The sequence below is a fragment of the Myxocyprinus asiaticus genome, chromosome 31 (assembly GCF_019703515.2).
Source record: "Myxocyprinus asiaticus isolate MX2 ecotype Aquarium Trade chromosome 31, UBuf_Myxa_2, whole genome shotgun sequence".
Taxonomy (NCBI): Eukaryota; Metazoa; Chordata; class Actinopteri; order Cypriniformes; family Catostomidae; genus Myxocyprinus; species Myxocyprinus asiaticus.
In genome coordinates this window covers 35,259,316-35,285,800 of record NC_059374.1, presented here as the reverse complement: position 1 = coordinate 35,285,800, position 26,485 = coordinate 35,259,316, and the positions used below count along the sequence as shown (strand labels likewise).

Sequence of the window (26,485 nt, the reverse complement as noted above, 5' to 3'; positions counted from 1 at the left end):
ATTGAACTTTTTCTCTCCCACACTTATCATATAGCTTCAGAGGACATGGATTAAACCACTGGAGTCATATGGATTAATTTATGCTGCCTTTATATGCTTTTTGAACCTTCAAAGTTCTGGACACCATTCGCTGAGATATTCCTCTAAAAATCTTAGTTTGTGTTCTGCAGAAGAAAGAAAGTCATACACATCTGATATGGCATGAGGGTGAGTAAATAATAAGATAATATTTATGTTTGGGTGAACTCTTCCTTTAATAAACGAAGATGTAATGAGAAATTTTGAAGAATTTTGAAGCTGTTTTTTTTTCTCCATACAATGAAAGTGGATGGTGACTGACTTCATCCCTAACGTTCTGCCTAACATCTGCTTTTGTGTTGTCATTTTTTAGGCGAACTGTCCCTTTAATGACATTTCGATCAGATTGTATTAAATAATAAGGATTTCCATCTCTCTCTCTTAGTCTGGACACTCACTCTCTGTCTCACTCTGATGAGAGGGAGTATAAGTGCGATCAGTGCCCAAAAGCCTTCAACTGGAAATCAAACCTGATCCGCCACCAGATGTCACATGACAGTGGCAAGCACTATGAATGTGAAAACTGCTCAAAGGTAGAGTCAAGACAAAAATTATCTCTGTTTGTGTCTCTTAGCTCACCTTTCCCAAATCTTTAATCCCAAAATTTTTTGGCTGTGTGTTATTTTCTTTCCAGAACAGTGTATTTTAATCTACTGTATGTAAACTAACACAATATATCTCACACAAGTGTATATTTGTAGGCTGTGTATGTAAACTCTGTCTCCATATTTTTGTCTCTTTACCCAGCAGGTGTTCACAGACCCCAGTAACTTACAGAGGCACATTCGCTCTCAGCACGTGGGGGCTCGAGCTCACGCCTGTCCCGATTGTGGCAAGACCTTTGCCACCTCCTCGGGCCTTAAACAACACAAACACATCCACTCCTCCGTCAAGCCCTTCATATGTAAGTCACTCAGACCCTTCATATGTAAGTCTGCATGCTTTCTATTCTGAACACCACACCGCAGAGCTGGAGAGCTCCACTGCACTTTTGAAATTCTGGCCAAAATGTCACTCGCTGCTCTCTAGAATCAAGATTCTACATACTAGATTCTAAAAAAAGGCCCACTCCACTATACTATTTTATAAATACCCACCAAAACTTCACTCTTTGAGAGAGGGAGAGTTCAGGAAGGAGAAAATGAGAACTCTAGAATCATAATTCAATTAATTGAATTCAGAATCATGAAATGTTAATGTGTAATATTGATTCTAGAGAGCTCCTTGTTTCCCGCCAAAAGTCTGTCTCAAAAGGGAAGAGAGCTCTCTAGAACCTAGAATCGATATTAAACATTCTAGATTCTAGAAAGGTCGACTTTCTATACTATTTTAAAATTCCCGCCAAAACTTCAAATGTAGGCATTAGCTTTGATGCTCATTTCTAAAACATGGGGTTACATTTTTAAACTCGGGGGAACACATCCTCAAGCTTGTTGTTTCTGAAAAACTGGTGGAGCTCTCCCGCTTGTTGATGTCAGATGTTATCCATAACTTCTGTTTAAACGTAGCATGAATTGTATAACAAGTCAGGATAATATCATTGTTTTTACACATCTTCATTCACAATATACTTTTTTGCCTAGTAGTAACTGTAGTCATATGCTTGTTTTTGGATGTATTGATTATTTCTGACATGTAGGAATGATTAACAAAAGTTTATAAATCAGTTATATTGTATTCATTTGCAGCAAATATTTATGAGCTATAACTTGCTTTTTTCTACAGGCTGTGATGTTTGATACTCTATGTATTGGCTGTGTGTATATGTGTACGTCATTTTGTGAGAATGTGTATGCTTAAGTTTGTCATGTGTGTATAAATTCATTAGACTTTGTCTTAGTCTAAGCCTTTTGTTAACCCTAACCCTAACCCTAACCCTAAACTTGACCCTGGAACCAACACCTAACTCTTTTATTAAGACCTTTGAACTCTCCACATAATTGGTCAATTCTAGTGTAAACGTCACTATCTCTTCATATACATATTGAAAATGTAATGTATTTGTATATTCATATACACATCGCATCACTCTCTCATGATCATATCAACTGCGGTGGTCACCATTTGTCTTATGCTCCCCTTCTGACCTCTGAATCACAGACTTACCTTGGAGCACACCAGCTCTGCACTCTTGATTTCAATGCATGACTTTTGACCTCATACGCGAATGACCTCTTAATCTCATCCTGCATAAAGACCTCACTTGCACCATAACGATTTACATGTCTTAAACCGTACTATGACCTCTGAACTTTGCCCGATTGAACTTTATGCACTGACCCTTGTAGTGCTGATCCCACACAGTTTATGTAGACACTGACCCCCCACCCTGAATCAGACAGTAACTAGCTTGCTAACTTGGGCCATTCCAAGCAAATCACTACCACATGCAGCCCTGCCTGAACAGAGACTAACACAGCACCATTAACAGCAATCAGCATTTGAACACGCACTGCTAACAACACTTAATGACCTTGCAAAAACACACATCTTGACACTGCACATAGACACATTGTTGCACATGGCATAAACATATACACACATACACTTACAAATATATTGTTTGTGTACATTTTTGTTTTTTGCAGCTCTTAATGATAAAGTGTGTAATTTCTTTGCCACTAGCATCACCAAACCAAATTTAAAAAATGATCCCTGTTTTCAAACAGGTTTCCCGAATATTCTCCCAAACAGATGGCCCCACCCTAAACTTACGCCATTGATTGAGCCAATGTTGCTATGTCTGTCTGGTTGGGATGCTCAAACAAGCAGAACAATTTTCATAGCTCTACAGATGGCTTACTTTTACAGTAGTTGTCTCTGCATGTTGAACAAGGATAAGAGAAAGTATTTCCACATTGAAAAAATTACACACCTTTAACTGAAATCAACATTTGCTAAATATTACTAATTAATCTAAAAGAGATCACTCTTATACACACACACTGTAGTGGTAATTCATTGTACCACTGCAGAATGTGTTTATAATATTTAGTTACAGTTTATTAAGACCTGACAACACAAGTGCTAATAGATCTTCCATCACACATGCCCCAGATTTCACACCTGTTCATCCGAGTGTGTGTATGTGTGTAAATGTCTGCTGTGCTCCCTGAATGTACAATACCCAAACAGTAAGTTTCTGTACTGGGTATAAAGTGGGGTCCAAAATAATTAGACCACTATTAAAAATGGAGTTTAGGAGCAAGGAGTTTAAACATCAATGTCACAAATTTGCTTATTTGATGATAGTGCGGAATTGGGCCTTTCTGTGTGGAGTTTGCATGTTCTCCCCGTGTTCACGTTGGTTTCCTCCGGGTGCTCTAGTTTCCCCCACAAGTCCAAAAACATGCAGGTTAAGTGAATTGGAGACTCTAAAATTGCCCCATAGGTGTGAGTGAGAGTCTCCCAGCCACTGGGGGTCGCGTCAGGAAGGGTATCCGGCGTAAAACCTGTGCCAAGTGAAATATGCAGATCACGGATGGTCTGCTGTTGCGACCCCTAATGGCAACAGCCGAAAGAAGAAGATAATAGTGCAGAATCTTAAATATTTCTTATTTATTTTACATCATAACTGTTAAAATTTTTGCACAAATTATAAAACCTTGTTTATTTCCAGGTTTAAATTAAAAAACTGCAAACTGTAATTTCAATGTTGTTTAGGACTTTTGGACCACACTCTACATGGTCATATGGTGTCTGCATATTTAAGTTCCGAACAGAAAACTGACTTTGATAACACTTAAGTCATCCTCTCTCCTTGCACTAATATTTACACCTTATCTCTTGATCTGAGCCTCTGTGAGTGACCGACTCCATAAACAAAGCCTGAGGTTGAACATCCTCTCATAATGTAACTCACACCTCATGCAATCCGACAGGGATTAGCAAGCTACCCACTACACTCCCTAACAATCCCTTCAACTTCCATAAATATGGAAAACATCACATTTGTAATAAATTATGTGATTATGATGAGAAATGCTGGTAGTTCAAAGGCTTCATTTCACACTAGAGGTGTTAGGTTTGTAATGTATAGAGAGATGTTTTCACATTCACAGTGTGTGTTAGGGATTTCACTGTATAAACTGCTATAAGGACAGAGTGTGTGTGCAGTGACATTGCCAACAGTAGTTTGGGATCAATCATGAGTTCTACCAAGATTGTTTGACGATTGGATGGTGTGTTAGTAGATAGGATAGTTTTTGCTTTGTAAGGATGTGACATGTCAAGTCATTTTTATTTTCTATAGCATTTTCACAATACACATAGTTTCAAATCAACTTTATTGAAAATCTTACCTTTATGTCTTTAAGCCCCCAGTTAGTAATCCAAATAATATCCAGAAGATGTTTAGCGGAGAGAAAAGGCCTTTAGAGGAACTTGACTCCACTGAGGGAGCCCATCCTCTTGTGGCTTTACGATAAATTAACATATGACAATATTGTGCAATACAAGTCATTTGTTCATTGAATAGATTAAATGATGCAGTTTTTCAATATGTTAGTAAGGCATATCAAGATGCGTATGTAATGTGTGAGTGTATGAGTGTGTGATAGACAAAGACGTCGCTTGGTCCATGGGAACGGGCCTACAGGAGAGGATTCATTCAAATCTGTTTCCTTCTCACGCTTAAAATAGAGCCATTGTGCTGTCCCTGTCTGTCTTTGTGTGTACATGTGTGTGTTTGTGTGCACCTGTGTCTGACATTGCATTCTTGAATCTGCCATCCTTTGCGTATCCTGCATTTTTGTTTGTTTCTTGAATGGATGTGTGTAGAAATGTGCATGACATGCTAAAATCTACAAGCCTTTTTATGCTGTACATTCATGTCTCACTGTCTTTAGGCGAGGTCTGCCACAAATCATACACGCAATTCTCAAATCTATGCCGCCACAAGCGTATGCACGCGGACTGTCGCACACAGATCAAATGTAAAGACTGCGGCCAGATGTTCAGCACTACGTCCTCTCTAAACAAACATCGGCGCTTCTGTGAGGGTAAAAACCATTTCACAGCCGCCGCAGGAGGATTATTTGCCCAGGGCATGGCCCTCCCTGGTACCCCTGGGCTGGACAAGTCAACACTAGCTGGAATGAGCCATGGGAGTCCCGGTTTGGCAGACTATTTTGGGACAAACCGGCACCATGGTAGGTTGACATTCCCAGCAGCCCCTCCGGCATTCCCATTCAGTTTTTCAGGACTTTTCCCATCAGGACTTTACCACCGCCCTCCTTTAATCCCATCCACATCGCCAATTAACGGCCCTCAAAGCGGAGAACTTCGGAAGAGTCCACTGCTGTCCTCACCCATTCCTGGGTCACATGACATCTTGAAGGTTTTCCATAAAGACTCGTTCAACGGAGAGGGAGAGGGAGTAGAGCGTCAGAGAGAAGGATCCATCCCCAAGCCGAGGCACAGCGGGAAGATGAGTGACCAGTCGGAGAGTAGCGATCTGGACGATGTCAGCACTCCAAGCGGGAGTGAACTGGAAAGCACTTCCGGATCAGAGTTGGACAGCGAAGCTGAGAGTGATCGGGAACGGGTGCGAGTGCGGGAAAATGGCAAAGGGCCGAAAAGGAAGTCTAGTGGGTTTAATGATGCCCAGAGCCCAACTCTTATCAGTTCCAGTAGTAATAGTAACACTGTTAATGGAAAAGACTTCCCTACACTGGGGCTCATCCAACCATCTTTGGACGAGCACACTGCTGTTTCTGGTGCAGTTAATGACTCAATCAAGGCCATTGCTTCCATTGCAGAGAAATACTTTGGTTCTACTGGACTTGCAGGCCTGCAAGACAAAAAAGTTGGGGCACTTCCATATCCTTCAATGTTCCCTCTATCTTTCTTTCCTGCCTTCTCTCCATCCGTCTATCCCTTTCCTGAAAGAGAGCAACTTAGACCTCCAGACCACAAGGGGGAGCCAGAAAGCCCTCCAGTTGAGGCTAAAAAACTTCAAGGCAGAAACGCTGAATCACCTTTTGACCTCACCACCATGCGAAAGGAAGAGCGTCTTGCTGCTACTTGTACCCCACTGAAACCGGAAGCTTCACATGTAAAATCAGCCAATCAGGATCAGCCATTAGACCTGAGTCTTGGCGGACGAAATAGAGGCAAGTGTGCGAGAGGGGAGGAGTTAAAAAAGAACCCCGTCTTTGGCGAGGAGAGGATGGAACCGGAGCCACCCAAGGCCGACCCCTCCCTCCAGCATGCAAGACCCACCCCTTTCTTCATGGATCCCATTTACAGGTACTGTCAATCACAAGTCCATACTACTATAACAGTATTATTATACTGAAGAAATGAAATTGTAGCATAATTGTAGAAAAACATATGGCCAAAAGTATGTGGACATCCTCTTCTGTTTAATTTGGCTAGGCCTCTTGATTCCAGTGAAGACAAATCTTAATACTACACCATACAATGACATTATAGAAATAATTGAAGTCCATAAAGAAATTATTGACTGAGTCTGGTGTAGAAGAACGTGCCTGACCTGCATAAATCCCAGACCTGAACCCCGCTGAAATCCTTTAGGATGTATTGGAACACCAACTGCAAGCCAGGCCCCACTGCCCAACATCAGTGTCTGATCTTACTGATGCTCTTGTGTCTGAATGGAAGCAAATCCCCACAGCTATGTTCCAACATCTAGTGGAAAGCCTTCCCAGAAGAGTGGGAATCGTTAGGAAGGAACAACTCCTAGCTAATGCCAAAGATTTTGAAATTAAATTATCTAGCACATATGGGTTTGGGGTTTAGGTGTCCAGTTACTCTTGGCTATAGATTCCAGTGTTTTTAAACTTGTCCTGAGAACTGATATAAGTTTAACATCAGCAGGGTTGAGAAGCGAAAGATGAATGATCCCTTCGAAGTCCTTAAGGAAAAGTACATGCGACCAGCTCCCGGATTTTTGTTCCACCCACAGGTGAGGTTTGCCAGAACATTTTCCCACTCCTAACTTTTATTTTTAAACACCTCATCCCCACAGTCCTGCACAAATCATTACTTTATTTTCAGTTGCCTTGTGTGCTGCTGTGGTTTCTGTCAATGCAAGCCATTCCAGACACAAATGCTAATAAAAAAGGATGTGCACAGTGACCAGTTTGAAAAAAATAAATAATTATTATTATAGTGTAACACAATTCTTCAGTTTCCACCAGTTTCCACAGAAAAGGTGATGTGCAAGGTCATTCCAGAATGACAACATCAGGCATCATATTTTAGTATTACCAATACCTCAAATCCTACAATCCCAAGCCTAAATGTTTACATTTGCGAACATCTACACAAAGATTGAGAGGCCTTTGTTGAATTGGTGCAGCTGACAACAATGACAAGATGGAACAATGTTTAAAATAAAGTTGACAGTTCAGACCCATTCAAGTATATGGAGCTGAACTTGTATTCCGCTTGTATCCAATAAATAGCCAGAAAATAGCTGCCGAATATGGGCGCTGAGTGACCTGATTTTTTTCTCAAACAATAGAATATGAGAGGCATGATTGGGAAACAGTAGTTATTTTTTCAGTTCTGTTTTCTACCACTAGTGCTGCAGATATCGCTTACAGCAGATACTAAACGTTTTAAATGCTGATTTAACGTTACTTTTCCAATTGAATGGAATTTCCAGTACTGACAAAATAACACCATGATTTACGTAATTGCCGCAGTATGTTGGTTGTAGACTTATCAGGCCCCAGTGTTTTAGCATTAGCATAGTGACTCCCTGTTCCTCTTTGCAGTTCTGTTGCGAATGATCAGTTCCAGATGTGAGATTTAGACTGGGTGGGAGCTTTGTGACACATCTCTCTGTGTGGGTGTCTTTGATTATGATGTCACAATATGATACCCTGTTAAACTGCCAGGCACTGACCCCCATTTTTGGAGAGTGTGTGTGAGAGAGAGTGTGTGTACGTTCATTGTAAATCTCTGAGATTTATATGATTTGTGCATCTGGATTGAGTGAATTTTTCAGAGCACAGAACTGCAAGTGTGTGGTTTCTTGCTAGAGTGTACAAGCACCTCATTAGTGTGTGTGTATTCGGTAACCTGTTTGCTCTATGTCAGTGGTTTGTGTGTGTGTATGTGTGATCAATTTTACTCAGAAGTTCTCATGATAACCCACACACACATATAGGCCCTGAAACACACACAGACACTGACTGGTGTAGTGTTTTATTGGCTGTTTCAGGACAGTCTTTTATGGGCTGTTTCACTGGGCTGATTTATTCCCTGTGTATGCTTTGTGTCTATGCAAGATAATTTCCACATGTCCCTGACACACTGCCTAACGAGGTGACCTATCAGCATCCACTTTACTGAAATATCTTCACTAGACACTCTTATCAGCACTAGGAACACAATTGACTGCACAGATGAATTATGGGAAATGCAGTTTTACTGTAAATGTATTAGCTTGATACTACACATAACAGAATACAATATGAACAATGGAAGTTACAGGCAGAATTGTTGGGAAAAGTTAAGAAACAGAACAATATACATTAATTTTTCTTTAGTTTAGATGGTTTTAATGTCAAAAGGACGGCAGTTGCATTTTGTAATATATTTTTTAAATGACCTTTAGTCTTCTGAACAATTTAAAGCATTTATTTTCCTCCATTGGTGCTGATCTTACAGCCAGGGGAGAATGTAATGTAAAATATAATAAAATAGAAATTAGGGTTCTTGCATAATTTATGTATTTATTTAAAAAGATTTGAATTACTCTGCTGCTTTTGTAAATCTGCCCTAAGTTTCAGTCAGTCAGCTTCTTTGGCATGCTAATCTTCACTCAACATACCATTACATATTCAGAGATGATTGATCTATTTGATTCTTGATTTTGATAAGCTGTTTTCATTTTGTCCCACCCCCAGTTTCGCATGCCTGATCAGAGAACATGGGTAAGTTACTCGAAGCCAATTCATTCATGTACATGCAGAAATGCTTAATAATTCCATGCTTTTAAAACACAAACACCTAACTTTGCACTTGTACCCACACTGCTCCTCACTCTAAGCATGATACACTTAATGTAATGCATGGATTATATAAACAAATGCATGGGCCAAATCATAAAAAATAAAAATTAAACATGAAAAATGGTCATTTCCATGCAGAGGCGATTAATGTTCAGTCAATAAACCACCCGTCAGAAACTGTACATGGCATAAATGTTTTGTAAACATAATATTTTCAATGCATGACAAAAGACTGATTCGTTTTTAAATGTGCAAGAATTTCAATAGGTTTGGTGCTGGTCTAGATGCTGGACCAGCAGTGCCATGCTGTTCACCAGCACAAAAATGCTAGTCAACCAACATTGTCTTTTTGTTGAAACTGGTTGACCAAAGAAGTCTTGCTGGTTAGGAAGTCTGGTAGGGACATCAGCATCCAAAACACAACATACACTCACTGAGTACTTTATTAAGAACATTATGATCCTAGTAAAGTTCCCGACATGGTCTTCTGCTGTTGTAGCCCATCCGTCTCGAGGTTCAACATAATGTGCATTCTGAGATGCTATTCTGCTCACTACAATTGTGCAGAGTGGTTATCTGAGTTACCATAGCCTTGAACCAGTCTGGCCATTCTCTGTAGGCCTCTCAACAAGGCATTTCCATCCACAGAACTGCCACTCACTGGATGTTTTTTGCACCAACAATCATGCCACGGTCAAAATCACTGGGATCACATTTTTTCCCCATTCTAATGGTTGATGTGAACATTAACTGAAGTTTCTGACCCATATCTGCATAGTTTTATGCATTGCACTGCTGCCACACAATTGGCTGATTAGATAATTGCATGAATAAGTAGGTGTACAGGTGTAATAAAGTGCTCAGTGAGTGTATACTGGTAACTAACAATGCTAATGATCTTGTTACCAGTTCCTGAGAAGTAAAAATACAAAACACACAACTACTGTTCCAATGAAATGGACTCTGTGAAACATTGGGTGAATGAAGAGTCTTTTGGCTGCGCCTACGTGAATGATTCTGCTGTGTACATGTGTCATTTGGTGTATTTGCATGCTTGTCTCCACTTTTGTGCGTTTGTGTGCCAGTGTGTGTGTTAAGCAGACAGAGCAGTTGTTATTTCTGATGGCTCCCCCTGATAATGCAGTGAGTGTAAGTGCATGATTATTTACACAGAGAGAGGAACAGACCACAGCACTGATTTGGGGGGCAACACCCCCATACGGCACCGCATCACTGGAGGGGTAACAGTCTCTCTGGGACCACTCTGTGTGTGTGTGATAGTGGAAAGGGGGGTTTTCAAACCCAAGACATCTGGTACCCTGATAAGATCAACAATTGAAAAAGCTCTTGCTAATGAAGGGCCTCTCAGACGCACACTACTGAGAATTGGCAACTCAACAGCTGCCCTACCACAGAGTGAGATGGAGAGGGTGAAGGCTATTTAACTATCCAGGAAGTCCATTCATTGACGATCACGGACTTCTTTGGACTTAGTTGTTACAGCAATCATAGAGATACCAATCTGTGATAATATGTTTAGATTTCAAGAACCAATCAAATTGACTATAAAATATGCATGTTTATGCTAGTGACCAAAAGTCAAAGGTTATTTCATAGCTCGAGAAACTTGATGTCAGTTATGTTTCTTTTAAGGATCAAACATGGTCTCAGATGTTTCTACTTTCTTCTTTTGGAGAATTCCAATTGAGCACAAATGAGACAAGTGGTGACACAGTAAGAGTATATAGTTATAAAATGAATGTTAATTTGGTCTTGGATGAATTTAAAGAGAAATGTTTATATGGAGATCTCTGACTTTTGATTGCGGACTTGTATATTGGCAATTGTTTTGATCTCTTCTAGAAGAGACATGTGAGAGTCTTTTTCTCTTGAGAAACATTTGAGATATGTTTCCAGTTCGCTAAATGTCCACAGAAGTTGGCTAAATCTGACAACAGTTTGCTAAATCTACATTTCCCAAAAATGCAAAACAGCGGTAGGATTAGGGTTAGTCTGTACTAATTACTATAATTAATTTTATTTAAAGGAATATTCTAGGTTCAAGACAAGTCAAGCTCAATTGACAGCATTTGTGTCATAATGTTGATTACCACAAAAATAAATTTTGACTCGTTCCTCCTTTTCTTTAAAAAAAAAAAAAAATAAAAGCAAAAATCTGGGTAACAGTAAGGCACTTACAATGAAAGTGAATGGGGTCAATCTATAAACAATAAAATACTCAGTTTCAAAATTATAGCCACAAGACAAACAATACACATGTTAACATGATTCTGGTGTGATAAAATCACTAACCAACCTTTTCTGTGTAGTCATATAAATTTTTTTACTTCGTTGCCATGACGACGTAACGCTGTAAACCCTAAAACCTAACTTTACAGCTTAAATAATACACAAGTTTTAACAGGAATTAATGTAAGTGATTTTAAACAATTATAAGCTTCACATTTCTGCCTATAAGCCCCCCCCCCCCCCCATATCTCTCTCTCTGTCTGTTTCTCCCTCATTCCCTTCGATCATGATTCATGAAGAGAGAGAGAGAGTTGTTATATCCCTAATCAAACAGATCTGACACTTCACATCCTCCCAGAGAATATGAGCCTGACATGCCGATTGAGAACTTTAACTCCCAGCTGTCATTCCTCATCACATGCCCAAATTATGATCTCAACTGCTCTCTCTGAATGCCTCTCTCCTCACACAATTCTTTCTTTCTTTCTTTCTTTCTTTCTTTCTTTCTGAAAGATCAGATAATTTGATCTTTTGATAAGAAATGTTTGAGTTCATGTTAAAAGCATGGACATTTGATTGCAAACTTTGGTATTTTGGCAAATCGGAGCTTAGTTTAAGACATTGTTAAGATCTTTTCTAAAGAAGACGTGAGATTACTGGGGACTTTTTATCAGGAGAAACATCTGAGAAGCAGTTGACTTCCATTTGCTCTCCAATTAATCTCATTGCTTGCCATGAGAAACAACTGAGATATAAATGTTTTTCTCATGTTTCTTTCTTTCTTTCATACTTTCTTAGAATATTTTTAATAATTTCTGCAGAAAGAAACATGTTTCTTTTTGTGCGTTTATGTATGCAAGCGTGTGTGTGTAATTTTACTGTATGTCCTTCACTACGTATCAGGTGTGATTTGTCACCAAAACTGAAATAAGAAAAGGGGAAAATTCAATACACGCAAAATAATGTAAATCCACGTTTGCTCTCTGCAAGCCCTCAGTGTTACGGTGCGGTTCATTGGCCAGCTCATCTACTGGGACCCTCTCCTCCTCCCTCCTGTCCCGCTCCGCCCCTTCCCTCTCCTCCCTATGATATCATTATTACTGCTGTCTCAGCCTTGATCAGTAATGTCAACATCTTTCATATTGACGAATGTGCTGTCTGCTCATATTGTGCACTGAATGCTTTATGGCCAACATAGGACATGAATCACTCCTGCTCCTCAGCGCACCATACTCACACACACACACACACACACACACACACACACACACACACACATACACTCAGGCCTTATGTTGTTCTCATTTCTGGCTGACACACACATGTAACTCTTTCTCCTTTGAGAGTGTGTCCATTTCTGATGAAAGCAACTGTTAGACTTCATTAGTAAATTGGCAGCAATTCTTATCCGCATGGATCTGTTTGTGCATGTGTGTGTGTGGTCCATCTTTACTGTGTATTGTTATTAGTGGTTGTGCGTGTGTATGTCTAGCCAAAATTGGACATTACAGATCAGCGAAAGTATTTGACGCTCTATCCTTAAGTTAAAGTTCACGGTCTTCATTTTTGCTTTACACAGGTGAACTGTATGTGTGTAGTTTGTAGAATACATTGCCACGTACAACAAATGTAAGGATGAGTGTCCTCAACGACATCCCGAAGAGGTCATAACCTCTTCTTTCTCTCACAGATGTCAGCGATTGAGAACATGGCCGAGAAGCTAGAATCTTTTGGGTCTTTGAAGCCAGACAGCGGTGACATCATGCGTTCCGTTCCCTCCATGTTCGACTTCCGTGCTCCGCCTGCCACCCTTCCTGAGACACTGTTACGCAAGGGCAAAGAGCGCTACACCTGCAGGTAACCATGACGATGAACGCTCACTTCCACCTGGAAGTCACCATAATGACCACATCTTGAATGATATGGGTGAAATGCACTAAACTAAACAAACTAATTAGTAAACTGAGTTTATTGTCTTAAGTAATAAAAGTATGTACTACAATATAAAACGTTTTTGCTTTTAAACTATATAATAAAGGTTTTCTGTACGATTAACATAAGCATGTACTAAAATGTAAAAAGTTTTGTTTGTTAACAATATAGTCAATGTTTTCCATATGTTTAAATAACATAAGCATGTACTACAAAATATTTTTTCTTTGTTTTCCGTACATTTAAATAAGCATGTTCTACAGTCTAAAAAAATACAATTGTTTGTAAACTAAATAGTACAAATTTACATATGTTTAAAAAAAATTTGTAAACTATATAATAAATATAATAAAAGTTTACTTTGTAAACTAAATTGTTATCGTTTTCTGTACGTTTAAGTAACATAAGCATTTACTGCAATATAAAATATTTTTGTTTCATAAACAATATAATAAATGTTTTCCATTCATTTAAATAATGTATGCATGTTAGAGCATCTAAAAATGTTTTGTTTGTAAACTATATAGTAAATGTTTTCTGTACGTTTAAATAACATAAGCATGTTCTTAAATATAAAAACCTTTTGTTTGTAAATCACATAGTAAACAATTCCATACATTTAAACAACATTTTCCATACATTTAAACAATGTTAGCATGTACTACAATCTAAAAACTTTTATTTGTAACTATATAGTAAACATTTTCTGTACATTTAAAAAACATAAGCATTTACTACAATATAAAAACTGTTTGTTCGTAAACAATATAATAAATGTTTTCTTTACATTTAAATAACATAAGCATATATTAAAAAAATGTTTTATGTAAACTATATAATATTTTTTTCATACATTTAAATAATGGAAGCATGTTGAAACATCTAAAAACATTTTGTTTGTGATCTATATAGTAAACATTTTCTTTATGTTTAAACAACATAAGCATGTACTTCAATATAAAAACGTTTTGTTTGTAAATGACATAGTAAACATTTCCATACATTTAAACAATGCAAGCATGTTCTACAATCTAAAAACGTAGTTGTTTGCAAACTATAAATGTATTCCGTACGTAAATAACATAAATGTACTAAAATAAAAAAATTAAACAAAATTTTTTTTGTTTATATTTTTGTTTGTTTTCATTAATGACAAGATGTTAAATAAACATTTGTTTGATGTTAAGTAATGATGACAGCATTGACCGTGGAATGCAGGCTGTTTTGGGAAATGTGTGTATGTGTGTGTGTAATGCTGAGTATTGTTCCTGGAATTCTGTTTCCTTCCCATATAGATACTGTGGCAAGATATTCCCACGCTCAGCCAACCTTACAAGACATCTACGGACACACACAGGAGAGCAGCCTTACAGGTAACACACACTTATTATGTAATCAATTATTCACATATGCAGCAAATGGCATGCTATAAAACGGATTTATTTATGATTTGAAAATCAGATTGGATGAGCCGCATTTGATGATGTTTTGTTACCGCATCCATGTGACCTCACATCAATTTAATTCTATATTAATATGGCAAAATTTTACAAACCATTAAGCTGTATATTGAACTATATTACTTGACAAAATATTTTTTTATTGTGATTATCAGTACTTGTACATTTATTTATTAAACACTGATATCTTTTATCATATTGCTGTTGCCATCATTTTTTTTAAAAGCAATATGGGATGCAAGGCCTTGTGTTACAGTGTTTTTACATCTCTTAACAACACTAAAATCACTTCAACACACTGCCTTTCATGGGTTATTATTTTATTTTAATTATGACAGTGTAATGTTACCATGAATTAGTATATATAAATTGTTTCATGTAATATTTCATAGAATGTAACTGTGATATAAGCTGTTATCATCATCTGAAAAGAGTGAGATGAAGTTCAGACAGAGAGACAAACAGACAGACAGAGAGAGAGAGAGAGAGAGAGAGACAGACAGGAAGACTGAAGGTAGTTTGAATGAATAATGGAGGTGATGAGTGGCGTACAGCTGTGGGCCAGCAAAGGCAGCTGGGTAATTAGGCCTGTGTTTGGGGCTCAGACTCTTTTAGGGAGTTTTAAAATACTACACAGAAACAGGCATGCACACACACTGCATTTGTGGTCCGTTTGACCACAGGGGAGGTTTGTGCAGGGCTCTGTTACTTTCCAGATAGCCTCAATCTCCACGCACTGGCAGGGCTTTAAACAAGCCGGTGATCAGCCCTTAACTGCAATTTAATTTCTATTTTTTCTGTTGCTTTTGGATGAGGGCGAGAGAGAGAGAGAGAGAGAGAGTGATAACAGGTTTCTTGGAGAGGCAGTTTAGCGCGCAACTCCGGACTAAGGGAAAGATATGATCACGTAATCATGAGGGATAATTCTGCATGAAGAGACTTGGCGCATACAGTCATTTTCAAGATAGAGGGAGAGAAGTAGAGAGGGAGGACATGGACTGTAGAGTTTGAGTGTTACTGAGTTGGCCAAAGATTAGAGACAAAGAGTTCATGACCACTCAATCATGTGTGTAGGATTGGACGTGTGCACGAGAGCAAGATGAACAAATAAAAAGAGAGTTTGATTCCTCATGAGTGTACACTGTAAAAACGGCATTGTCTGATTATGTTCATATGTGTTTGTCTGTTCGCAGATGTAAGTACTGCGATCGTTCATTCAGTATTTCATCAAATCTTCAGCGTCACATCCGTAACATCCATAACAAAGAGAAACCTTTCAAATGCCACCTCTGTGATCGCTGCTTTGGCCAACAAACCAACCTGGACCGGCACCTCAAAAAACACGAGAACGGTAATTTATCAGGTATATACACAGAAAAAATAAAAAATAAAATGTGTGTTTAAAGGTTCCCTGAGCAAATGTTTAGCATTTGTAATTAAGATCACGTCCACACTAATATGTTTTCAGTTGAAAACACTCTTGAACGCCGTTTTCCTCTGCCGAAAACCTTAGAAAACACTCTCTATTACTGCTTACTCTGGAAAATGATGACGTTAGGAAATGAAATCGAAATAGTATTAGTGCAGACATGGCACAAATCAGTTTCAAACTGTTTGATTAGAGTAATTACAACTATTCTTTACTTATTAGATAGATACACGGGTGAATCTCATGAAACCTTTTTTTTATTGAGATTTCCGTTAATTATTTATTTTTATTTTATTTTATTGTGACCTAGAAATTTTTGCATGTTATTACACTTATACAAATTAACCTCCTGAGACCCGAGCATAACTACTGTGTGTATTTTTCATTTCCCTTTTTGATTTGTAACTAGTAGCATCTAATAAATAAGCAAAAAAAAAAATTCTAGAGCAAATAATTTTCCTTAAAATTGATTTCCACATATGTGGACAGTGAGACTAAGTTAAATAATACCAAGCTATAGAAAGTCAGATTTTTAAAATCAAATTGTTTATGTTTCCAGGAGTGCTGGTTATTCATGTTTTTGAGATGTTACAGACATTACATTAGAAATTAGCATAAATAATTCTGATTCAAAGTATTGGCCAGCATCATCCAATCACTGCCAACCATGTTAACACCATGCACTTAGCTGCATAGAGGGCTGTAGGATGCTCCCTTGCTCCCTATTTAGTAAATGGCTTAAAGCTAGAGTATGCAATTTGCATAAGCATTTTATGTTATACTGGTTGAAAGTCTCTTTGCATCCTGACAGCAATCAAGTGCTCTGATAAAAAAAAAAAAAAAAAAAAAAAAAAAAAACATTATCTGTGGCAATCACAGGCCTGTAAAAATCCCTTCCAATCATTTCAGTCGGCCCAAATGCAATGATTGGATGGCCTACCTGCCTGTCTAACTGCGTACCTGTCTACCTCTGTGCTCTCTGCCTGTGCACTCAATGGCGTGAGTTAGGGGCAGAACTATCTGACTGTTTGAACAATTGCAGGCAAGGGGCGTATTCAGAAAGCTGTTTTAAAAACAACGTTTGTTTTTGCAATTCCGTTCGGTGGCTCTAGTGTCGCAGAAATTACATACTCCAGCTTTAACCTCCAGTGTGCTGTCAGTCAGCACTGTTCTCAGATCTGTTTAAAATGCACCTCATTTTCATTCTAACTCTGTATACAGCCTCTGAAAGCAACATTTTCCAGCTTTTGGATGCATCCATTGATTCTCAATGTGTTAATCCAGAGTGAATACAGGATATTTTAAATGAAGCTGAGCATACAGTCCATGTACGTGGTCATTGTGTTTAACACGGTGCCATTTCGCGATAAATTGCACAAATTTTTAAAATGGCATATCGGATGAAAATAGAGACCCTAATCTTTTGACTCAAACAGGTTTCAATATAAAAACTTAATGAGGTTTCTTACCAGATGTAGTTTTGTTGGCGTTTTAACCAAACACAAACTCTGCTGTGATCGGCGCCATGTTGTTTGGTCACATGCATCGAAAGTTTAACCCTTTACTGACAGCACAGATTCTCCTGAACTGAGATCAGTCGGTTTAAATGAAATTAAATTATGCGTTGCGTATAGTGAAGCCAAAATGCAACGTCCACGCATGTGGACGCAGGGTCGCACAAGGTTAATGACATTAATGTGTGTTTTTTTGTTTGTAGGAACAGCAATGTCATCACCTCGATCAGAGCTGGACAGTGGCATTGCCATTCTAGAGGACAAGGAGGATTCGTATTTTAACGAAATACGAAATTTCATCAGCAACACAGCACGGAACACCACGTCTCCGTCGCATTCGGAGGAAGGGTAAATAACATTTTCTTTCTTTCTAACCCTAATGACTACAATATGCCCAGCACTTAAAAATAAAATGTAAAAAGTATGTAAACTTTCACTATAACTGGTCCGTAAATTTAGCTAAACTAGTCAAATTTATTGTTCTTCCATTTTAATTCAAATTCACAGTATCTTTTTGAACACTCGTGGGGTACAGCTGATTGTTTTAAAACAGGTGATTATCAAGGATGTTTATTTCCTGTCAAAGTGGGCAGAAATATGTGTTGGACAATTCAACTTGTGCTGTGTGTAAAAGAAAATGTCTCTTGTGTGGAATCATTTTGAATTGAGAGACAATGACAGAAGATTTGCAATTTGCTAGGAAAAGCTGACATAGCAAGGAATATTTGCTATGGTAAAGCTAAACGGGACAATCTTCATCACTCAGAATGCAGTTAATGTGAGTTAAGAACATTAAAAACAAATTGAAATCTTACCAATATAATGCTAGAATCTAACGAGTCTATTCAGTTAATGTGAGTGAACAATGTTGAAGTGAGTTAATAATGTGCTTTTTCTTTTAGTGTTTTGTTTATAACTGACACCAGTTACTTTAGAAGACATGTAGAGACAGAGAGATTAAAGTGATTCAATTTGTTCTGAAGCTGTGTAATTAATTATCAGTGATTTGAAACAAGGGAGCGGGGGAAAAAAGCAGAACCACCAAACTATCGGTATCTAAATAATCAGATATTGTTTTTGGCATATACATTTTGTTTCAGTGCATCCCTAATTTACACAAATTAATTTTGTTCGTATTTCATGTATGAGGCCCCATTAAGCATAGATTCAAACATATACACACTTACTAAACATTCATGCTTTTTTATCAACCCAAAACTGGGTACACACACACTCAATTACACACACAAGACACACATGCAAACAGATTGTCCATTAGGCTGTCAGTCATCAGTTGGCGCTAGTTGCCCAAGGCAGAATAGAGGTTATTATACACAAACATTACTGAACACAACACTTCTCATGCCTTATTCATTAACCCTCACCTCTGTGTGTGCGTATGTGAATACCTTTGTATGAACACATGAAAGGAAATGTCTTGTGTATCGAAGTGTGTGTTCACAGCACATGTGAACGTATCTGTGTGTACATATATTCTGTACGGTTGTTAATCATTACCCTGTCGCCTGCGGTTTTTAAGAGCAAAGATTGGGGCAGGTCTCCGGCAGTATGTGATTACTGATTGGACGATTCAGAGCACATGCAGAACGCTGTTGACTTTTGGCTGTGTGCACATGCATGAATTTTGCCATCTGCATATGATAATTATCACTGAGCATTTATGCTGATCATTTCCCTGAAATGGTCATCAGGTTGGATGGATCTCTGATGGTGTAAACATTGGACGCTGTCATCCATGTGTGTGTGTGTGTGTGTGTGTGTGTGTGTGTGTGAGTGCAATAGAAATCTAACAGACTTTTGTATTTTGTATTAATTCTTCATTGTTTCATTAAAAGGATCCTAGACTAGTTTCAGCATTGACACTGAAGGATAGCTGCACCAACATACGTGCGTGTGTGTGTGTGTGTGTGTGTGTGTGTGTGTGTGTGTGTGTGTGTGTGTGTAAATACGTGTGTGTGTCTATGTGTGTGTGTGTGTAAATACGTGTGTTTGTGTGCGTCCCACATCTGGTCCCAACATGTGTTTGTGAACAGGAAGTAGGTGTGGAAGAGGAGGTCAGAGGTCGCTGAATGTTTCCTGTCAGAGTGACTACTCCTGATAGATACTTTATCCTCCACAAATTACCCCAGCTCTCTCTAATTAGCCAATATGTTTTCATCATCACGCCATTCCTCGCTCCTTGTTCTGTCGTTCCCTCTTACAGTATTAGTGGGGTGCTGAGAGATGAGAGGAGGAGATTTTGGGAATTAATCGGCATGTGAAAACGACATTATATGGTTAACCCAAGCCATGCTATGCTAATCTGAGGAAAGAATCAAACTTTAGATTTTAAAGCCACTGAAAAGAGGAGAGGAACAAAAAAGAAGAAATGTAAGTGTTTAAAGGAAAATTCCAGGTTCAATACAAGTTAAGCTCAATCGACTGCATTTGTGCCATGTTGATTACCACAAAAAATTATTTAAACTCATTCCTCCTTTTCTTAAAAAAAAAAAAAAAAAAAAAAAAAGGCAGGGGCCTGGGTAGCTCAGCGAGTACTGACGCTGACTACCACCCCTGGAGTCGCGAGTTTGAATCCAGGGCATGCTGAGTGACTCCAACCAGGTCTCCTTAGCAACCAAATTGGCCTGGTTGCTAGTGAGGGTAGAGTCACATGAGGTAACCTCCTCGTGGTCGCGATTAGTGGTTCTCGCTTTCAATTGTGCATGTGGTAAGTTGTGCGTGGATCGTGAAGAGTAGCATGAGCCTCCACGTGCTGTGAGTCTCCGCGGTGTCATGCACAATGAGCCACGTGATAAAATGCGCGGATTGACTGTCTCAGAAGCGGAGGCAACTGAGACTTGTCCTCCACAACCCGGATTGAGGTGAGTAACCGTGCCACCATGAGGACCTAGTAAGTAGTGGGAATTGGGCATTCCAAATTGGGGAGAAAAGGGGATAAAAAAATTCTACAAAAATCGAGGCTACATTGAGGCACTTACAATGGAAGTGATTGGGCAGTTTTGAAGGTTTAATTGTATAAAAGCACTTACATTAATTCTTCTTTTAAAACCTGTGTATTATTTGAGCTGTAAAGATGTTTAAATCATTGTTTACCAGGATTTGAGGGTTTATGGCATTACGCCGTCATGGTAATGAAGTTGTAAAATTAGCTAAAACTTTACACAGAAAAGGTTAGTAAGAGATTTTATAACACTAAAATCATGTTAACATGCATATTGTTTATGTTTTGTGGCTATTCTTTTGAAACAGTGTATATTTTAACATTTTCTAATTGGCCCCATTCACTTCCATGATAAGTGCCTCACTGTAATCCAAATTTTTGGGAGGGACGAGTCTAAATTAATTTTTGTGGTAATCAACATTACGTCACAAATGCTGTGGATTGAGCTTAACTTGTATCAAACCAAGAATATTCCTTTAAGAGAAACACGCAAAAGTTTAATTGCTTAGAAAAATAATAGCACCTCAAATTAGCAGCACAAAGTAAGGTATCGTTCGTGTCTTCAGAAAGTGACACAACAGAGATTAATAATTAGGGTTAGGGATTAATCCGGATTCGAAGCTGGATTCGAACCTGTGTCTCCCATTTGAGCACCAAGGTTCTTTTAACTTTCACTCACTATTTTTCTATCTCCCCATTATTTATGACTAAAAAACATTTCCTGTTGAAGTTCTCTAATACATATTCTCTAATTAAGATGTCCGATTGGAGATGGGATATTTCTCTGGGATATTTTCATTGCTGTCCTTGCACATCTGTACACACAGACTTATATTTTCTTTCTTTCTCTCTCTCTCTCTTTGTAATTTATCCTCTCTGTCTTTAAGGTTCGAATGGGAAGGTGCTATTTTTAAGCTGAGGAAAGAGTAGAATCAGGACCAAACGAGTGAATCAGCCTTAATGTGGCTCCTTTGGCTGGTTTATACATGTGTGAGTGAGTTTGGATAGCTGGGCTCTGTCTCTGCAGGGAAATGGCTGCTTTGGCAGCTCCCTCTCTCCACTCACCAATTGGGCTGTCAGCTAAATATTTGGCCTATTAGATGAATTGGAGATAAAGAAAAAAATAAACTAGGGAAAGAGGAGAGAGTTGAGCTGCATGAGAGAGAGAGCAGAAGGGAAAGGAAGCCTGCTGTCTAAGTGCCCTGTCGATGGACGGCTCCTTTCTGCCAACCAGGGGCCCTCATAACTAATGACAAATAGGGTTTCACTTCTCTTTCTCACACACACTCGCCGTCTTTCTTTAAGCATTTGTTCTGTGTAGGAATGTGTTTCTACTTTTTAAGGTGGTTTATTTTTACAAAACACACAGAACCTTGTTTTAGCATTAAATGATTTTCTATCTCTAATCAGAGACTGACATATCAGTCACCCAGCCTAGTCTTAGGTGGTCTCCCAGCCTGGTCAGGCTGGTCTGTTGGAAAGTTTTAGAGGGGTTTGGGGCATTTTTTAACTGGGAGACCAGCTTAAACCAGCTTAAGCTGTTGTCTTTCAACAGGGACAAAACAGATCATGAATTCATGCCTATTTAACATCATTACAAATTATTCTTTCCACAGGTTGAATGGCAGTCATTTTGATGGCGACAAGGCCCTGCCTGGCCAGGGGTCACAAGACCTGGATGAGGAGGAAGGGGAGGAGCTTGGAGGAGAGGAAGAAGAGGCGGAGCAAAGCGACAGTGTCAGAAAACCCAGCGATGAGGGTGTGTCTAGCAGTCTAGACCATGACATCATAAACGATGACATCGATTTTGAGGAACCAGATGATCTGGAGATGAATAGCAAATCTTCACCGCAAAGGTACGCCTGAAACAAACCTTGCACAATTTGTTTTATATTGTTGTTTTATGTTTGTAAGCTAAAGTTCTGAAAATGGTCTCTCGGCATCGTTTGTAGGTTTAATGAAGATGAGGATGATGAAGATCAAAGTAGTTTCTCCACGTTGGATCACATCCGCCACTTTAGTATGGAGGATGGGGACCTCAGCGATGGTGATGTCAGCAGTTTTGGCCCCACCCACCTTCAAGAAGGAATTAAGCAGCCGCTGTACAGGAAGTCTAAGTCACAGGTAGCACCATGACAGCTAGTCAAACTACTAACCCTGTAGAAAACAAGTACAATTAATCATTTAATTTTACTTGTGTTAAAATACATTTTACACAAGTTTTAAAATTAATATTTCAAATAAATATTAAAATGATTTAAATAAAAAACATTTAAAAATGCATGTTGTCATTAAGCAATTAATAAAATGAATATTGTCATTTGTATATATTATAAATAATATAATTTATACAAAAATAATAGAAATATTATAAATGTATAATAAACATTATTCATAATTTTTTACATGAAAAAAATTCAAACATAAGTATTACATTTAAAATGTATTATTTAAAATAAATATAAAAAATTTAAACATTTAAAATGTAAAACATTTTTATTGTAATTTATATATATATTAAATAATATAATTTATTAAGTAATAATAGAAATATTTAGAGCTGTCAAAATTAACGCATTAACGCATACGATTAATTAAAAGTTTAACGCTTTAATTTTTCTTAATCGCGATTAACGAGTAACAAAGCGGATAGCCACAGTCAACCAGAAGATTAATATTGTGGAGGATGAGAGTTTAAGAGATTTAATGCATATTGAAATGAATATGCAACCTATGGGGAAGCTAGTTTTTTCAATTAGTCAACCTCTCACTTAGACTTTGGAAAGCGTTTAATGTTACTCGAATTGGTGCTATTTTAGTGCATTTCCTGTGGAAGGCTTTGTTTGTAAAATGTTAATAAAGCATTATATTGTTATATATTGTTTTGCATTTTGACAAGAAAATAATTATATATAGTGCCAAATTTCAGCACTTTCAAAATCTGAGATTAATCGCGTTTAACTACTAAAAATTATGTGATTGATTGCGATTAAAAAAATTAATCGACTGACAGCACTAGAAATATTATAAAAATTCAAACACAAGTATTACATAGAAAATAAATATGTAAAAAAAATGTAATATTTCTAATAAAAAAAAATAATATTGCCATTTAGCAGCATGTTCTTTTGAAATTGAATTCTAAGAATTGAGCTGCATTATATGGTAATAAACTGTGTGTGTGTGTGTGTGTGTGTGTGTTTGTTTATTTGTAACTCTATAATTCTCTGTTTATAGGCATATGCAATGATGTTGTCTCTAGCTGATAAGGATCCACTCCACTCGTCTACCCATAATTCCTCGATGTGGCACAGTTTGGCCCACACTGCGGAACCCAGCGCCATTCAGTCTCTCAGTCACGTATGACACCCCAGTGTACCATGTGACCTAACTTAACAACAGTGTGTTGTTACACTACAGCCAGAGTCTCTGGTTCTCACACATACAGAACACTCACTTGCACAAGTGCCCATATCCTCATATACACCCATATGCACCCTGTGCATACCTGTACACTATCCCATATACACAAACAAATTGTTGAACAACTGTTTGATTGACATTTTGATTGATTGATTGATTGATGGAGTACAGTCAGTAGCAATGACAATAGTTTTGGTCATTTTGATGGTGATGATGATGATGACAATATTAGTAATACATAATAATAATAATAATTGTATTTATTCTGTCAAGTTTCAATGTTTGCACAGCAGTTGCAGCTGTTGAACAGTTTTTAAGATTGCTATTGAAACGTTGGTGTCATATTTGTGAGTTTTGTCCGCTAAAACAGATGGTTACTAAGAGTAACAGCTGATAGTCTTCCACCAGACAAATGTGATTCCAGACTATTTAGGCACAAAAGCCTATCGGCCTGTAAATATATTAGAATTAACAATGTCACACACATAAACAGACACACAAAACGCAAATACAGACAAATACAAAAATGTGTTTTTCAAGCATTTTAACACTTACTTTTAGGTCTTGTAAAAAAAAACGTGCACGTTTACAAATTTATTGGGGGGGGGGGGTTGGCAGAGGGGTTAGCGGTTTTCTTTTAAGATATTATCAAGGAGTTTGTGAATTTAAAACTTAAACACAAAAAAAGGTGTGACCTTTAGACCTAACTGACACTGCTTTTAAAAAGGTGTAAGGAGCGAGACATCAAGTTCTTTCCAATTGAAGCACTGCATTTCCTTCAACCCACTTTCCCGCCAGTTTATGCGAAAACAAACTTTTTATTTTTTAAGGAGGATGAGCGCCGCGGTTGTAAAAAATAAAGAAATAAAGAAATAAATAAAAACCAAGGCTAGGAAAATCTCTTTTATGTTTTCTTTTCTAGACTGAGAAAATAAACAAGTAGAAGAACTGTACAATTTGTGAGAAGGGCATTTTATCGTTTCCACTGCAACCCTTTCCATTAGTTGGCGAACGATACCACTAAATAGCCTGAATGCTAGTCTTTAGCTGCACCATCCCACCGTTGTGTGTCTTTCATATATAGACAATCATGGGTTCCTTGTGTTTTTTTCTCTCCCTTGTCATTTGTTTTCTGTCTTTATTTTTTTTGGTTGATGTTGTCAATGTTATTGCTGTGTATCATGAAAGTTGTATTTATTTCTCTGCAAACTGTAGTTTGTTTACTGAATAGCACTGCTCTCAAGCATCCTCTTGTGGTGAAATGAAGAATTTCTCACAGAAAATTCGGGGGAAGAGACTCCACGCTCTACTGGGGTTTGTAGAAAATGTCTGAATGCCAGATAGTATTAAACAAACCATCACAGCTTATACTTCTAATAAAATTTGTAAGTGATATAGATATTACTTAAGGTTTTTTTTTATTTTTATTTTTTTTTGTATTACCATTTATTGATCAACTGTAAAATATATATATAAAAATGAGAAAATACAGAAAAAAAGGAAAGAATAAAAACAGTTGATATTATTTCTTCATAAAAACACATGATTGGTCCAAACTGTAAATTACATTTTCTATGGTTGTCTGCAAGCTTGTGTGATGTTTCGGTCCATTTTGATTTCTTGTGCCAAACCTATGACAATTGCCAGATTTTGTTTACCCTCACGAGGTGAAGGACCAGATCTTTCCTATTTCACTTTTTTGGTTTTTTATTTTGTTGATGTTTATAATCCCATTTTTTAAAGTAATCAGTGAGTTGAGGTACTTCTGTTTTAATGCTTTTTACAATGTAACTGTATTGCATTATAATTCAATACTGTTGGAGGAGTTACTGACAAATAAAGAACTCCTGTGTGGGCGGACTGTGCACTCACCTACTGTCTCTGTTTGTATTTTTTTTTTTTTTTTTTGTCTTTAGTTTTTTTGTATGTATTCGTTTTTGTTTTAGGGTGAGTATGACAAAGAAATGTATGGGTCATATTTCCCAAAATTAAAAGATTACTATTTTTTTTATTATTATTTATTTATTTAAATAATGGTATTTTTCATAAGGAAAATAATCTGTTTTTATGACCATTAAGTTTTTTTTTTTTTTTTTTTTTTTTTTTTTGCATTATGACATTTTCATGACAATTATAAGCACATTTCCCCCATCAAAATTACATTACTGCAATGTAAAAATATCTCATTCTCATTACTGTAATACAGATGTAATAAAGACAAGCATCCTGTCTGGACATGATTTTTAAATTTAAATCAGCCAATTAAATTCAGTTTAGATGTATTCTTATAATTATACTTTCTAAATAATTACACAATTAAAAAAAAAAAAAAAATGTCACAGAGTAATAATGAGACTTTTTCACATTACAGTATGCTCCTGAAAATGTTGTGTTTGATGTGCTTCATTGTCACAAAATAATGTCACAATGCACTAAATTATCCTAAAATC

General features: G+C 37.5%; 1 protein-coding gene across 1 annotated transcript in view; it reads left to right on the top strand.

The window, feature by feature from the left end:
- Positions 1 to 25,898, top strand: part of LOC127422432 (MDS1 and EVI1 complex locus protein EVI1-A-like) — a 218,961-nt gene extending 193,063 nt beyond the window's left edge. The window contains exons 6-17 of the mRNA XM_051665947.1: positions 464 to 611; positions 826 to 982; positions 4,926 to 6,327; positions 6,919 to 7,006; positions 8,961 to 8,987; positions 13,006 to 13,172; positions 14,543 to 14,620; positions 15,901 to 16,070; positions 17,854 to 17,998; positions 22,229 to 22,468; positions 22,565 to 22,736; positions 23,850 to 25,898. Of these exons, the coding sequence (XP_051521907.1) occupies positions 464 to 611; positions 826 to 982; positions 4,926 to 6,327; positions 6,919 to 7,006; positions 8,961 to 8,987; positions 13,006 to 13,172; positions 14,543 to 14,620; positions 15,901 to 16,070; positions 17,854 to 17,998; positions 22,229 to 22,468; positions 22,565 to 22,736; positions 23,850 to 23,978 (2,923 nt within the window). The 3' untranslated portion in view covers positions 23,979 to 25,898. The remainder of the gene's footprint in view (positions 1 to 463; positions 612 to 825; positions 983 to 4,925; positions 6,328 to 6,918; positions 7,007 to 8,960; positions 8,988 to 13,005; positions 13,173 to 14,542; positions 14,621 to 15,900; positions 16,071 to 17,853; positions 17,999 to 22,228; positions 22,469 to 22,564; positions 22,737 to 23,849) is intronic.
- The last annotated feature ends 587 nt before the right edge of the window (positions 25,899 to 26,485 follow it).